The 15,623-nt window shown below is 54.8% G+C and overlaps 1 protein-coding gene across 1 annotated transcript in view; it reads right to left on the bottom strand.

The window, feature by feature from the left end:
- Nucleotides 1–646: 646 nt before the first annotated feature.
- CAPN5 (calpain 5) overlaps nt 647–15,623 on the bottom strand; it is a 56,603-nt gene continuing 41,626 nt past the window's right edge. Inside the window, exons 4-13 of the mRNA XM_052652673.1 lie at nt 15,139–15,347; nt 11,861–12,053; nt 10,859–11,052; nt 10,115–10,192; nt 8,490–8,685; nt 7,702–7,824; nt 6,353–6,549; nt 5,124–5,239; nt 4,486–4,622; nt 647–3,204 (exon numbers count right to left, since the gene is read on the bottom strand). Of these exons, the coding sequence (XP_052508633.1) occupies nt 3,022–3,204; nt 4,486–4,622; nt 5,124–5,239; nt 6,353–6,549; nt 7,702–7,824; nt 8,490–8,685; nt 10,115–10,192; nt 10,859–11,052; nt 11,861–12,053; nt 15,139–15,347 (1,626 nt within the window). The 3' untranslated portion in view covers nt 647–3,021. The remainder of the gene's footprint in view (nt 3,205–4,485; nt 4,623–5,123; nt 5,240–6,352; nt 6,550–7,701; nt 7,825–8,489; nt 8,686–10,114; nt 10,193–10,858; nt 11,053–11,860; nt 12,054–15,138; nt 15,348–15,623) is intronic.

The following is a 15,623-nucleotide window of genomic DNA, read 5'->3' as shown; positions in this document are numbered from 1 at the left end:
GCTCCAGGCACTAAGCTAAGGTGGGCACCTCATTCACCATGTCCTTCTCTCCGTCTTAGGGGGAAATATTGGTCTTAATTCAGTTATTTCTCTCTTGTTCCCCTCCCTCAACCCAGTCACAAAGTTCTGTCCATTCTATCTCCATAACGTACCCGGTTTCTCCTCACTGCCAGCCCTGGCTTTCTGACTTGAGCTGCCAGCATCTTCCCCCCAACAGCCTCCACTCTGGTCCACCCCCCATCTGTGCCCCCACAAGCCCATCTTTTTGGCCTCCTTCATGCAACTGCCCCCAGCAGGCTCCCACACCACCTCGCCACTCATTCTGTGCCCCTCCTCAGTCTGTAGGCTGCCCCACAGAAGGCACTGTGGCTGTCTCCCTGCACCCCCAGTGCCCAAGACAGACATGGAAGAAGGCCCGGTGAAGGGACAACTGAGTGATTCCTATGACGGCAACCCCAAGTCCCCCCTGGGGAGCGAGGGAGAGCAGGGCCCAGCCTCAGCTCCAACTACCTCATGCGACTCTCAGCCCAGAGGACAGTCCCCCAGGCCCAGGCAACGTCCTCTTCACTGTCATTCCAGGGACAAAGACACAGGCAGGCCTCTCTGGAATCGTGGCAACATTTATTCTGAGAACAGAACAGGTCTCCACTCACCTGACCCTGAGCTCGGCCCTGAGGGGTGAGTCAGGGTGGCACGGAAGTCACCCAGGTGGCACCCAAGTCAGGGTGGCACAGAGCAGGGGCCCCACCCATCTTCAAATGGGGACTTGAGGCCCCCGGGAGCTGCAGGGTGCACCAAGCAAGCAGAGCAGCTGCTCTCCCCACCCAACCTCCAGCCCCAGCCTGAAAGACCTCCATCTTCACATACCCAGGCCCCAGGACCTTCTGGGACCCAGATCATCACACAGCCAGGAGCCAGCCTGGCCCACCCAGAAGGGTGGGAACAAGGGCTGGACTGCTGAGCCAGTTGTTTGAGAAGGGGGCAGGGGACAGTGCCCAGCCCCCAGGCAGAAGCCCATGCAGACCACCCAGGTGGCCCTGGGTTCCCCCGTAGCCCAGGTGTACCTGGCTGAGCAAAGACCCACGTGTGGGCCCCGGAATTCCCAGGCTGGCTTGTCTGGCCCTCGCCTCTGTATCCGACTCTCGAATCTTCCTTTCCAGTAGACATTGAGAAGTGGCGATTACATGACCGTGTATAGTGCATACGCATACAGAGATACACAGAGAAAGGGTACTGTTTTGCCCTTATTCAGCACTTGTTAGGAAGAGTGCTGACAAATAAGAATTATTGGCCCCACTTTGCAGAAGGGGGAAATCGAGGCACAGGAGGTTTAAGCAACTTGCTCCTGGTCACACACAAAGTCCTCACCCTAGGCTCAGGTTCAGGAAAAGGAATCCTCTTGTTCTCCTTGTCCTTCAGTTCCTGGCCCCTCCCATGTCCCAGGACCAGGACACAGGGCAGAGTGGGCCGGAGTAAGGAGGCAAAGTCAAGGATCCAACAGATCCAGCCAGGACACTGCACCAAAGAGCCAGATCTGGAGCCAAAAAGTCAGGTTTCCCTGAAGGAATTCCCAGCAAGGCCACAGGAACTCCCCATCTTGAATCAACTGGACTTTTTCATTTATATCACCTGGTCTGGTGCCCAAGAAGGACACAGAAGAGACCCAAAACTGGCCACAGCCCTAACACTCTAAGAACACAGCTGACCGCCGGTTGGCAAAACATCCCAGTACAAACCCCTGTCTTCTTCATCCACCTCCAGACCTCCTCTGAGAAGGTATGACCTCGCCCACATCCCTCCCTAAGCAGATCAAAATAAAATCAGAGGATCACAGGAAGTGGAGTTTAAGAAGAAAAAAGCGTTCAGGCTTTCAGTTTTCCTTTAAAAACCCCTGGTTAAAATTGAGAGTTAAAACGGAAAGAATATAAAACATTGAGGACTAAAAGGAGCATTTTGGTCCAGGCAGCAAGAGGGTTATGGCTCCTCAGCCGCGTTTTTGGGGGGAATGTTGGCGGAGGTGCCTCTGGTCAGGAAGTGGATTTACCATCTCCTGCCAAGCGTGATGCGTGACCTGAGCCCTGCAGGATGGAGACCACCACCCCAGAGCCTCTGCCCCGAGGAAAAGCCCAGGTCTTGCAGCAGAGTGTGCCCTGGGAGCATGTGCCCCATGCCCCCTCCACCTGCTGGCCCACTACACCAGACACACTCCTTCCCACATCAGGGCAGTGGGGGCAGGACACCCTCCCTCGACACCACCGCCACCGCCTCTCCAGGGACCCTAAGCCAGAGGCTGGGAAGGAGATGGAACCTAGGAGAAGGCGACGGCAGCCCCTCCGGGCCATCTGCCTCCGAGAGGACCTGAGAGCTAGCAGACAGGCCCAGGACAGCCGCCAGGCCTCGCGGGGCTGTGGGGAGGGCCTGGCTCCATCCAGGGCCGCACGGACGCTGTTTACTTATTTGGCAAATCCCCTTTGAATGAATGAACGACAGGCAGGTGCGTGGGTAGGACTGGAGATCGGACAGATGTCACCTGCACACTTCTCCAATTCCAGCCTGAGCAGGAACCCAAGAGCCAAGCAGCCTTTCATGGTGGCTAGAAGGTGACAGAGACAGCAAGTCTGGGACACAGGGGCAGGCCCTGGGGACACGTGGGACAAGGGTGGGCCTGTGGGGATGTGGCAGTTCGTGTGTAAACAAGTGACATCTTGGCACTCCGTTGGCGGACAGCAGGGCCTTGGGAAAAGGTTTTCAATGGACAGAGTCCCTTAGCCATGGTGGCAGTTGGGGTAGGGGGCGCTATTTTAAGTCTCAGGCAAGAAGACTCCTCCATGAGAAGGGAATGCTTTGGGGTCCTTGGGACACTAAGGCCCAGAGCGGGGCAGAGACCTCCCAAGGTCACACAGCAGGTCAGTGCAAAGGTGGGAAAAGGACCCCGGTGTCCTGCTCCCAGGCTAGTCCCTGGCCAGGTTGGGGACATGCAGAAGGTGATGAGAGCTGCAGGTGCAGGTAGGTTTTCGGGTATCAGACGGCCGTGAGGGAGGCACTGCTGAGCACACGCACGGCAACGGTGCCCGGCAGGTCGCTGGGCTGCCGGCTGTTGCGGTCCCGGAGGTGGAGGGTGTGCAGGGCCTGGAGGTCGTCCGCGTTGGCTTTCAGGTGCACCTGGCCCAGGAACTCGTCTTTCAAGACTCGGTGGTTCCAGATCTGGAAAGAGACAGAGGATGGTGCAGGGTCATCGCTGAGGAGAGGAGTATGAGTCTGTGTGGGTGCAGCAACAGCGGCAGAGCCTTGAGTCTCCTTCCTGCAGCGCAAGATGGGCCAAGGAAAAGGAGGCCTGCACTGCCTCTGCCTCACCAGGGACCCTGGGCAAGGCTGCGCCCCTTCCGGAGCCTCTGGCTTCCTCTCATCCATCAAAGCTCCCTTCCATGTATAAAGTCTGTCACTATTACCTCTGCTGTTGACCTTGGGTGACCTTGGACAAATGATACACCCCCTGCTCTGGTTTCCCCATTTTTAGTATGAGGGTTGGATCAGTGGCCCCTATGGGTTCTTTCAACCCCAACATTTATGGGTCTGTGATTAGATCCAGTGGGACCCAGTGCACTAGCTTCCCCAGAGTCCCCAGGCATTTGTGTACAGCTGGTTTCTCACCCAGAGAGATGCTGGCCTGGGTCTTGGGGACAGGGCTTCCTGTCAATGAGCTCAGAATCATGGCCACCTTGGCCTGAGAGGGTAAGGAAGCACATGTCCAGAACCCTGGCTTTCTTTTTTTATTTTTTAATTTTGTCATTTACTTATTTTTGGTTGTGCTGGGTCTTCATTGCTGCACGGGTTTTTCTCTAGCTGCAGCGAGCGGGGATTACTCTCTAGTTATGCCGTGCAGGCTTCTCTTTGCAGTGCCTTCTCTTGTTGTGGAACACAGGCTCTAGGGTGCTCAGGTTTCCGCAAGTCTCAGCCCCCAGGCTCTAGAGCACAGGCTCAGCAATTGCTGCATACAGGCTTAGTTGCTCCGCAGCATGTGGGATCTTCCTGGACCAGAGACTGAACCTGTCTCCTGCTTTGGCAAGTGGATTCTTTACCACTGGACCACCAGGAAGCCCCAGGACGCTGGCTTTCTGATCCTCTGCTCTCAGGCAACAGCCACCCCCTCCATCTGCCGCCTGGGGAATTTAAGGAACAACTCCCAAGGCTTTGGGGCAAGGTGGGCAGAGATGACCACTGTCTGTGGCTGGGAGACTGACCCTGCTGTGTCCCACAATCACTCCAGCTTATCCACCCCATTCACCCAGCCCACGGAGGGGACTCCAGGGCTCCAGGAGGGACAGGCAGGAGAATTCTCAAGGCCACACCAGGTCAGGCACAGAGCAGGAACAAGAACCCAGCATTCCTGGGTCCCTGTGGTCCCTGCCACACTGAGCTCAGCCATTCTGAGCGGGGAAACATGAGGCCAGGAGCCCAGGAGGGACGCCAGACAGGACGGCTCACCTGCACAGTGATGGGCTGGCTTGGCTTCTTGCGGTAGAAGACGCCTTTCACATCATACTCGGGTGTCGAGGTGCCCTTCTGCACGGCCGAGCGGACTTTGTCCCCCTCACACTTGATGATCACGTAAGAGTTAGCCCCTGTAAGAGGGAGTGGGCAATGGGGTGAGGGTAGGGGCTGGGGCAGGGCCCGGGTGAGACAGAACTCTGGAATCAGAAGCCTGGGCTCATGTTTTCAGAAGAAGGGAGACCAGAGCCTGGCCAACTCCCTAACTTCCAGAGATAAGAAGGGGTACACTGGTTATCTCTGGCCTCCATACCTTTACCAAGGCTGTTCCCCCTTCCCAGAGCACCAGGTTTCATACCTTAACATCTCCACGACCTGTAGAAAGGCCACTTCCTCTAGGAAGCCTTCCCTGAACCCTCCCTCCCAGCTGCCTGATCCTACATCTGACCGCCCCGCACACTGAAGACTGCCCACGGGCAGGTGGCAGAGCCTGCTCCGCTCAATGTGCCCAGCTTCATCCCAAGGCTGGGCCCAAAGTGGATGTCAGGAAAGCTTTCTCATTCAGTAAGAGCAGGAGAGCTATGGAGGCTGTCTGTGGCTGGGGAACAAGGGCTGGGGGCTTTCTGCAAACTCACCTGTCGGGGAGTCTTTGAGACCTGAGGCCCCCAAGACGTGTACCTGGGTCACCTGCTGAGGATAGCCACACAGGGAGCTCCAGCAGGTGCGGGGAGGCTCGTCCAGGCGCAGCTCCCTGGTGTGGAGCAGAGGAGAAGAGGTGGGAGGTGATGGAGAGGAACCAGGAAGGCAGAAAGTCAGGGGATTCGAGAGGGCGAGGCAAGGGCAGGAGCAGTGCTGAGTCCACGCAATGCTGGACTCAGGCAAACAAACCCCTGTCAGCTTCCTGCGGCTGCATCCTGACCCCGGGGTATCCCCTCCTCCCCCAGGGAAAAGCAGTGTGCTATGCATTACGGAGTGCCAAGCACTCCGCTGGGATGGAGCAGGTATTGTTTCTAATCCTCACAAAGCCCTGAGAGCTAGGTAACTATTAGGCCCATTTTACACACTAGGAAGCATCAGGCTCACTGGGCTTCCCTGGTGAATCAGATGGTAAATAATCTGGCTGCAAATGCAGGAGATTGGGATTTGACCCCTAGACTGGGAAGATCTCCTGGAGAAAGGAATGACTACACACTCTAATAATATTCTTGCCTGGAAAAATCCCATGGACAGAGAAGCCTGGCAAGCTATAGTCCATAGGGTCTCACAGAGTCAGACACAACTGAGTGACTAACATTTACTCACTTAGGCTCACTGGGGAAAAGGGCTTGCCCACACAGCACAGACTGGCTGGACCGAGGTCCACTCATTCCACAGGCTGCCTCCCCAGTCTGGGATGTGGGACTCTGGGCTGCCTCCCAGGTGGGAGGGCAGTGCGGGGACGCACAGGGATGCACCGAGGCAAGCTTGGGGGTGGTTTCAGGGTCTACCTAGTAGGACTTTCCCACTAGCTGCATGACCTTAGAAACCCACCCCCAACCTCAATCCCCCATTCTGATCTGTAAAATGGAGGGGTCAGACCTCCCACCCAGGGTTCAGGAAAAGCAAACAACATGAGTGAAAGCTTCTTTGTAAACTGTGAAGAGCTGTGCACACGTGAGCAGCTGTTCCTTCACGTAGATGAGAGAGGCTGGGATAGGGAGGAGAGAAAGGCAAAAGAGATGGGTGCTGATGTCAGCCCAGGGAGGCTGGAGGCCCAGGCTTCACGCCTGGGATGACACTGAACATGTCTGGGCTGCATATGGTGGGTCAGCCTGGAGTGGCCCTGGGCCTGGCCAACCCTGGCCCCCGGCTGGCCCCCACGCACCGGCAGTTGGAGGGCACGTCAGTGAAGACTCGGAGCAGGAACTCGCCAGTGTGGCCTGGCTCGAAGGTGGTGGGGATGATGACGTAGCGGCCCTCGGGCTGCTCCGTGCGCAGGAAGACGCTGCGGGAGTTGATGTAGATGGAGCTGGCGGCCCGGTGCTGCAGGCTGTGCATACGGTACTGGCGGTTCTCCTCCACCTGCCGGGGGCGGAAGCACTGGGTCTCAAAGAGCCCCCCTCTCATCCCACCCTGCATCTCTCATCTCCGCCCGCCTCGATGACCAGAATAGGCAAATCTACGGTCAGAAGTAGACCAGCCTCTGCCTAGGGCTGGGGGGCTGGTGGGGGGGCCAGGTGGATAACACTGGGTAATGTCGACTAAAGGGCCTGAGGTTTTTTTTGCAGGTGATGAAAGTGTCTTAAAGTTGATTGTGGTGATGGCCGCCCAACTCTATGAATACACTTTAAATGAGTGAATCATGTGGTCTGTGAATTATATCTCATGAAGCTGTTGGGGTGGGAGGCAGTGGCAATGGGAATCCCCCTGGTGACAATGTCCGTGGGGTTTCTGGCATCATAACAGAACCAAGTAGCACTGTCTGTCTAGGTCACAGCATGTGTCCAGAAATGACATCACCAGCTTATAGGATATGCTAGACCATTTCATTCCTGGAATAAGCACCATGATAAGCTACAGTCACATCAGCAAAGGTCATGCCACGTCAAAGTCACAATATTAGCACACAGGGAGTGTCCCAGCACACTGACATGTCATAATACGACCCAGTATACCAAAGGCCAGGGCCTCAACTCAGGCCATGGATTTAACAGGTACACATAATTTCACTGGGTTCTTGGTGTCTGGCAGGCCCACACTGTCCATCTATGCTGAGTGTCATCACACACGGGGCATCACAACATGTGGAAGGTCTCGGGGCCCGGGCCACGGAGAGGTCGGTGGGAACCCTACCTGGCTCTGCCCAGGATGCCTCCTCCCAGTGCCCAGCAAGGCCTCCGACTCAGAGGGACCAGAGCCCTGAGGGAAGGAGCAATGTGGGGCCTCCCAGAGCCTAGCCCCAACTGCCAGCAATCCTCCCCTTTCCTGTCCAGACAGCCTGCGGTTCTGGGGCAGGAAGAAGTCAGGCTGCAAGTTCCCATGAGGCCAATGCAAGGCAGGCTGGGCATCTGTGAGGACTGAGACAGGACCCGTGTCACAGCATACCCAGGGCATCAGCCAACGTGTCCAGGGTGACACGGTGAGGTCAGAGGCCAAAGTGTTCCAGAAAGTTCTCCCCTAGGCCCAGGTAGCTCAGACTCTACTCGCCCAGAGCAGGCGTGCAGCTGGCCTCACCTTGTAGATGTCGAAGCCAATGGCCAGATTTTCACCCTTGCCATCCCGGCGGGTGGACTGTTTTGGTCGCTGCTGGATGCAAATCAGCACTTCATCTTCTGGCTTTTTGACATCAAAGATGTACTGTGGGTGGGGCAGAGAAAGAAGGACATGTAGTGAGACCTTACCCAAGAAGATGGGCTAGCTGGCTCCAGAAGCTATGTGTGCTTGGGCGAGTCACATCACCTCTCTGAGCCTCAGTCCCTCATCTGTGAGATGGGCTGACAATGCCCAACCCTGCCTGTGGGGTGGGAGGACTTGGGGAAGTAATGGATGCTCAGCGTCAAGACTTTAGGACTTCATTGAGCAGTTGGTGCTCAGCGAAGGCACACTAGGAGTGAGGGCTAGGCGGGTTCCAGGGTCATGACCAGGGGGGCTGCAGAGGAGGGTCCCTGTGGGGAGTCAGCCTGGCTGAGTTCCCCCGGAAGGAGCAGCACTGTGTGTGGAAACAAGGGATCTGAGCCTGAGCTCAGCCTCTAAGTAAAATGTCCCTATAGCTCTTGTCAGGACACTCATTAGTCCTCAGGGCCTGTTTCCTCGTCTTGACCATATGCAGGTCAGATCATGAGGTTGGGGGTGACAGGACCACCCAGACATGCCCATCCAACCCCACTGTACCAACGGATGTGCTGAGATCCACGGAGGGACAGGGATGTACCCAGGGTCACACAGGAGGCCATGGCAGGACTTTGGCGGGGGCCCCACAGCTGCTCGAGGGGCGGTGGGTGGGGGTCCCCAGGGAGGCCCACCTGCGGGTTCTGGAAGAAGGTGTCCTTGTGGTTGATGCAGCCCCCACTTCGGTTCTGCAGTGGGTCCTCGTGCCGCGTCCAGGCGCCACGCAGCCGGGCCTCCTCCCACGTCTTGTGGATGCTCAGGTAAGATGTGTTGATCAGACGGCACTTGATGATATCCGTGAAGTAGCGGCACAAGTCCTCAAAGGTCATCCTGGGTGTGGCAAGGGGCTGAGCCGGCCGGGCCCCCTCCCCGCCAGCTACCCACTCGCCCCACACCCTCTGGACCATGGCCCACACAGCAAGCGCAGATGTAGCTTCACAGGGACCCTTCACATCTCCTGTGGCCTCAGTCTCCTGCTTTGTAAAATGGGCATCAATCTAACAGTAGCTGCCTACTTCACAGAGTTTGCACAGGAACTAAGCGATGCAATAAAAACATGTAGTACAACTTCTGGCAGAAAGGAGTTGGCCAAGGCTGGCTGTTACAATCATTACTAATACGAATGACTGATATGTACAGCCCTCTACGGTTTCTAAAGCATATTTCCATCCATTATAGTCCACAGCTAGTGGTATGAACCCTTGCCAGGTGAGCTGCAGTGACCAGGATGCTGCCACCCCTCCAGGAGCCTGGGTGGGAGGAGGGAAAGGGCCCACCCCCCTTCAAGTGTGCACATACATGAGAATATGCACATATATGCATCAAGGGTGAAGATATATAAGAAAGGCCTTATGAAAAATTCTTTCCATTCCCGATGAGGGTTTTCTACTGCTATTTTAATTCAACTGGCCCCTGAGCCAGACTGGGCGAAGTGGATCTCGTCCACAGGAGCCCAGACCAGAGGACCTAGGGGGGCCCCCTGCAGCAGCTCTCCTGACACCTGCAAGAGGGGACCTCACTAGGGTGCCAGGATCACTGCCATCTACGTCTGGGTCTGCCTGGAGCCCTCATATCATCTCCCACACACAGGGTACCCTGTACCCCTCCAGGAAGTGGCTCAGTCTCCAAATAAAGTGTCCTGCTGAAGACAGACACTGAGCCTAGCATACAGCCAGGGCTAAACGTAGAATTAATGAATGCAACGGTGAATGAATACAGGAATCATGAATATGCTCTTTAAGCCAGGCTGTTATGATCTTCCCAGCCCACCTGCCTTGCCTTCCTGAACTCACTCTCCCCAAACCCAAGCATGCTCTGTTGCCTCTGGGCTGGGTCTCCACAAGGCTCCTTTGCACCCTGAGTCTTAGCTCCTCTGTGAGGCCTCTCCTCTTCCTACCTGCTCTTGGCATCAGGCAGCCATGAGCCCTACATCCTCTGGTCAATTGCCCACTAGTACCTGGTCTAGTACCCTGGTCTATTTGCCAAGGGCTCCACCTGGGTACCAGAGCAGCCCAGGGTCCCCTGAGGTGGGAAGTGGGGAACTATGGGGACAAAATGGTCCATTCTGCCCAATTCACTTCACAGAGGCAGAAACAGGCCCACAGAGATGCTGTGACTTGTCCAAGGTCACACGACAAGTTGACCATGAGGCATTGGCTAGAGCCCTGACTCCTGCCATCCTGTCCAGTGCTCCCTGCCTGGCACACAGGAGGGTTCCCTCTCAACCCTGGACACCTACCCTGGGCAAGGGCACACTCACCAGAACTCGCCGTCATCCTGCACGGTCACACCCAACTTCTCCCGCTCACTCTTGCTCACCTTCTGCCACTCCTCTGAGCTGGGATGTGAGCACAGGGAGGCAAGAGGGGACAGGATCAGAGGAGGAACCCCAGCAGAGCCACCTTGGCAAGGGACAGGAGGCATGAGGGATGGCTCAGCAATGCTTCCATCAGTGTGGATGGTCAGGAGCACAGGGCCATGCCCAGTCCCTCTCCAAGAAGCCTTCTCTGCCCACTCTTGCAGGTAACTGTGGGCTGCCAGGACCTGGGGGGTCTGGGAGCCAAGCTTCAGGCTCAGGGAGAAGGGGGAGCTGACTCTCAATGAAGGGAGCTCCTTCAGTGGGGGTCTGGGCTCCACTCCTCTCCTGGCCTCACCAGGGCCATGAGCCAAGCACAGGGCAGTCACTCCCATTCCCGGCCCTGGTGGCCTCCCTTCCTGCTTTCCTCACTCTTGCACCAGAGGGGTCTCTACATCCCCTAAGGAATCAGCTCCTCCCCACCTGCAGACCTCCACCCACACTGAATCCACCCCCAGCCCCCTCCAAAGACAGTCTTCTCCTAATGTCATCTTCCCCCAAATCCTTCAAAGCCCCAGCCCTGGTGCCACCTCCTCCAGGAGGCCCACCCTGGCCTTGCCCAAGCCCCCGGCCCTCGGCCCACCCACCTGGGGCCTGCCCTGTGCGTCCCCTCCCACCGTCCCACCCACTCCCCGCCCCGGGCCTCACGTGTCACTCCAGGGCCCGTTCCACTCCCGCTCGCCCCAGGGGTTGCGCAGGCGGATCATGTCCAGCTTCTCCGACTTGAAGAAGGCCAGCAGGCCGTGGCCCAGGCGCACCTTGCGCACATCCGTGATGGCGTATGCGTGGCCCTTCACCAGGCCACACGCCAGCCGGGCCTCCATGTCTGCCGCTGTCACTGCCTGTGGGACACAGCACCTCAGAGGCGGGGCCTGTCGGGCTCCAGCGGGAGCAGGGGGCACACCGCCCCCTACAGGACGGGGCGGGAATGGCAGCCCAGACGACCTTCCTCTGCGGTTAGGGACTGACCTGGCATTCACAGCCCTTTACAAAGCCTGGGACCTGCAGTGGGATAGGCCCACAGCTGTGCTGGAGTCCACTAGCACTGATGCAATTCTGCAACCTGGCTGTTAAAACATTAGCTCGACATCAACCATGGTGGGAGTATTTACACCACAGAAGTCAGCCTATCAGGGCTTTTTAATTTTCCAGATAGTCGTTTTATCAATACACCGCTTGGTCAGCCAAACATGGGTTCAAATTCTGCTTGAGTCCCCGCTTTCCCACCCAAAATACGAGCAGTCAGTGAAATAAGACAATCCTCTCGCAGCTCCTGGGCCTGTGCCAGCAGGCGGAAAGGGCTCCCTCCCCTCTTCCAGCCGCCTCATGGCTTGATTGTTTCAAAGCTTGGCTGAGGGACCCTCGAGTGTATAGACACCCATCTCTCCAATACGAGAGGGCCAGAATGGGGTGCTGGTTGAACAGTGTGGACAAGGCCTTAGGGCAGGGGGGACCTGAGGCTTGTGCTGTCTAGCCCTGGGGAGGGGCTGCACCCTCTAACTGCTCCCCTCCTCCCATGAGGCTGAGGGTCTGATTTATAAGCCAGCCTGGGTAGGGGTTCTGCCTGGGAAGCCATAGTCACCCCCCACCCCAATCAGGTCGATGAAGGGTTGTGGGGGTATCCTCTGGGGCTTGTTTCTGTGTGCTCACCTTGATGGAGGCGCTGATGAGGCCTCCCCGGCTGTGCACTTTCAGCACACGCTCAAAGAGCTGGTTCCTCTTGGCCTCGTCATTGGCAAAGTCACCCTCAGTCAAGTCAATGGGCTCAGAAACCCCACCTGTGAAGTCCACCAACGCATCCGCCGTGTTGCCTCCATCCAGGGCCTGGTAACAGCCTGCCAGCCTGGAAGAAATGTGGAAAGAACTCCTAGCTCACATTCCCCAGCCTTATAGGGGAGATTTCTGAGACTCAGAGAGGTCAAGAGAACCACTAAGATCACACAGCAGGTCACAACAGAGCCAATACCAAAACTCAGGTCTCCAGCTCTGAGGCCAACATCCATCCCATGAACCATACCATTTTGTCACTCAAATTCCCCTTTGCCTTCACAGCCTCATCTTCAAAAACAGGCTGTCTAGAAATCCAGCAATTCTTTTCAAAATTGTTAAAAGTTCATACGTCTTTTGACATATCATTTCTGGATGACTAACATTATTAATAACAATGTAAAACTGGAAATCATCTAAATGTCTAACAACAGGGAATTGATTTTAAAAGCTAATGCTGCATCTCAACTCTGGAACATTAAGCAGCCATTGAGCAAAATGCTAAAGGAATTCTTACTGCAGGGAAAATGCTAGTGCTTTCTTGTAACATTTGAAAAAACAATACAGTCATATTCCAATTATGTCTAAAACATATACAATAATTCATTTCAAAAAGATTAAGCATCTACTCCAGGTGGCACAGTGGAAAGAATCTGTCTGCCAATATATGAGATGCAAGTTCTATCCCCGGAGTCAAGAAGATCTCCTGGAGTAGGAAATGGCAACCCACTCCGGTATCTTTGCCTGGAGAATGGACAGAGGAGCCTGGCGAGCTACTGTCCCTGGGGTTGCAAAGAGCTGGACACGACTGAGCAACTGAGCACAATACCACATGGGCAACATGTCAGATGCTAGAGACACACCTGTGGCTCCTTTAGGGTCAAGGTCTTAAAGGCAGAATACTGAATGTGAATGTGAGAAGCAAAATGGGATATATGGCAAAATGTCCTTTCATATACCCACAGAACACCAGCAGAGGTTTTGCAAAGTAACCAACAAACCAAAGAGGCATCAAAGATTTTAGAAGAGCTGCCAGTGGTGGAGGAGGGTGTGGGGAGAGGGAAGGGAGGAAATGGAGACATGCAGAGGGGGCGGGCCTTGAGGGGATGATGTCATGCTGTCCCGAGCAGAGGAGCTGCCTCATTTGTTAATCCAGATGGCCCAGAACTGGGAAGGGGAGAGCAGCGGCCTAGGAGACCATGTAGCAATATGGGAGAGTTTTATTATCCCCTGCATGGCTTTCTATATTTTTTGGATTTGCTGTAACAGATACATATTCATTTTATAATTTAAAAGGTAAACAAACTTTAAAAAGAAAACAAGCAAGCATAAATTGTACAGCCCTCTGTGGAAAACAAGTTGGCGGTTACTCAAAAGTGTAAACACAGGGACTTTCCTGGTGGTCCAGTGGGTAAGACTCCAGCTCCCAATGCGGGGGGCATGGGTTCAACCCCTGGTCAGGGAACTAAGAGCCTGCATGCTGCATGGCACAACCAAAATTAATGAACAAATAAATAAAAATACTCTGCAATTTTTTTTTTAATGTAAACACAGAACTACAATATGACTCAGGAATTCACGTCTAGATACTGGATCGGCCGAAAAGATCATTCAGGTTTTTCTATAACATCTTACTGAAAAAACCCAAACGAGCTTTTTGGCCAACCCAATACACATTACATAGACCTGAAAGCAAACACTCGAACAGATATTTGCACACCAGTGTTCACAGCAACACTATTCATAATACTAAGCATGTGGAGACAACTCAAGTGTCTATCAACAGACAAACAGATAAACAAAACATAGCACACACATATGACAGAATACTGCTCAGCCATAGAGAGGAGCAGAGTTTAGATATATGCTACAACACAGATGGACCCAGAAAACATTATGCTAATTGAAATAAGGCAGACACAGGAGGACAAGTATTCCACTTATATGAGCTACCTGGAATAGGAAAATTCATTGAGAAAAAAAGCAGAATGGAGGTTCCCAAGGTTGGGAGAAGGGATAAAAAGGGAGTTATTGTGTAGTGGGTAACAGAGTTTATGTTGAGGATGATGAAAAACCATCACCGTCTATACTGGCTACAGACAGTGATGATGGGTACAAAGCATTGTGACTAACTGATGCCACTGAACTGTACATTTATACATGGTCAAAATGATAAATATTCTATTTTGGAAAATTTTTTTAAATAATAAAATCTTTTTTAAAAATAATAAAACTTTTATTAAAAAAAAAAAAAAGAGCAAGCTTACCAAGTCACTGAGTGAGTCTCCCAGAATGGGAGGAGAGGAGCTTGCACCTAGGAACCTGGTGACCACCAGGGGGCGGGTTTGCTTTCTTAAGATTAAAAATGGAAGCTTCCTTAATGGGTTTGTTTTTGATGATGGAGTTTTTGTTTTTTCCCTTTACATTTACACACACACTGTGTGTGTCCCAGGAGAGGGACAAATGCATCTGGAAGGAGGAACCATGGAGAGGCTCCTGGTTCCAGAGCCAGCAACTGGTCTCTGACTCTGCTGCCCATACTGCCCCAGGCCTGCACCTGTCCTGCAGGGCCTGGGCAGGTCACTCCGCCCCAAAGCCTTCCACAGCTCAGCAAACCTTTGCTCAAGCCCATGCTGGCAACACAGGGCCTGGGACAGAGCAGAAAGAGGGTTCAGCAAAGCTCGAATGGCTGGACAGTCTGGTTGACAGACTGATGGGTGGAGGAAGGGGGGCCCAGGGAGCAGGGGTTTGGCCCAACCTCCTCGACCAGCCTGGCTTGGAGACAGCACAGCCCCAACAAGGCCTCCAAGGAGCACTTGGCAACTCGGATCTTTGGAAACGAACCGTCAACCGAAATGGAGCTGCTGGCTCTGCCCCCCGCTACCTGCAGGACACCTGCCTGGGCTTCCGTCTTCCCAGGTAGGAGCAAGTAACTATATGAGGACCTAACACAAGGTGCCCAGGGGCCCTTCAGTCTGGGCCTCCACCGCACCTGGCGAAGGTTCAGCTGGCTGTGCTCTGGGTACCGGGCTCTGAACTTGCTGTGTCTGCACCTGCCCCTCACCTCTGTGTGTGTGTGGCTGCAGCGAGATGAAGACCCCCAGATCCCAAGAACAGCGCCACCCCAGCCTGGCCGCCCACCCACCCCCACTGGCACCTACTTGGCGTAGGCCTTCTCCACCAGGGCACACCAGAACTCATTGCGGGAGCTGGAGTGGCAGTAGATGAGCTGGTTGTTGACCGTGGGCAGCCGGTCATCGATGACCACATCCACCCACTCCCCAAAGCGCCAGAAGTGGAAGTGGAAGATGCCCGCGTAGGCGTTGGGCTTCTCGGGGTCCCACTCCTGCTCCTTCCAGTCTGGGATGACCTGGATCGGGAGAGAGGCATGATGAGGACACAGTGAGGGTCAGAGCCAGCTTCCTGAGGAAGTGGGAATCAAATGGAAAGGAATACTGGGTTCACTCCCCATGGCTGCCATGAACCAATGCCGAGTCCTTCTTATCTCCGGGCCTCTGTGTCCCCACCCTTGCAGGGGCTGGAGGCTCCCTGATGCCCTGTCATACTAAGATTCTATGAGCTTCCCCCTCCCTCCCATCTGCATCCTCCCCTCAGAAATATAGCACATTCATCTCAGTCCTGCCTG

Source organism: Budorcas taxicolor, chromosome 15 (genome assembly GCF_023091745.1).
Source record: "Budorcas taxicolor isolate Tak-1 chromosome 15, Takin1.1, whole genome shotgun sequence".
Lineage (NCBI taxonomy): Eukaryota > Metazoa > Chordata > Mammalia > Artiodactyla > Bovidae > Budorcas > Budorcas taxicolor.
Note: the sequence above shows the minus strand (reverse complement) of the source record. Positions and strands in the feature narration are given on the sequence as shown.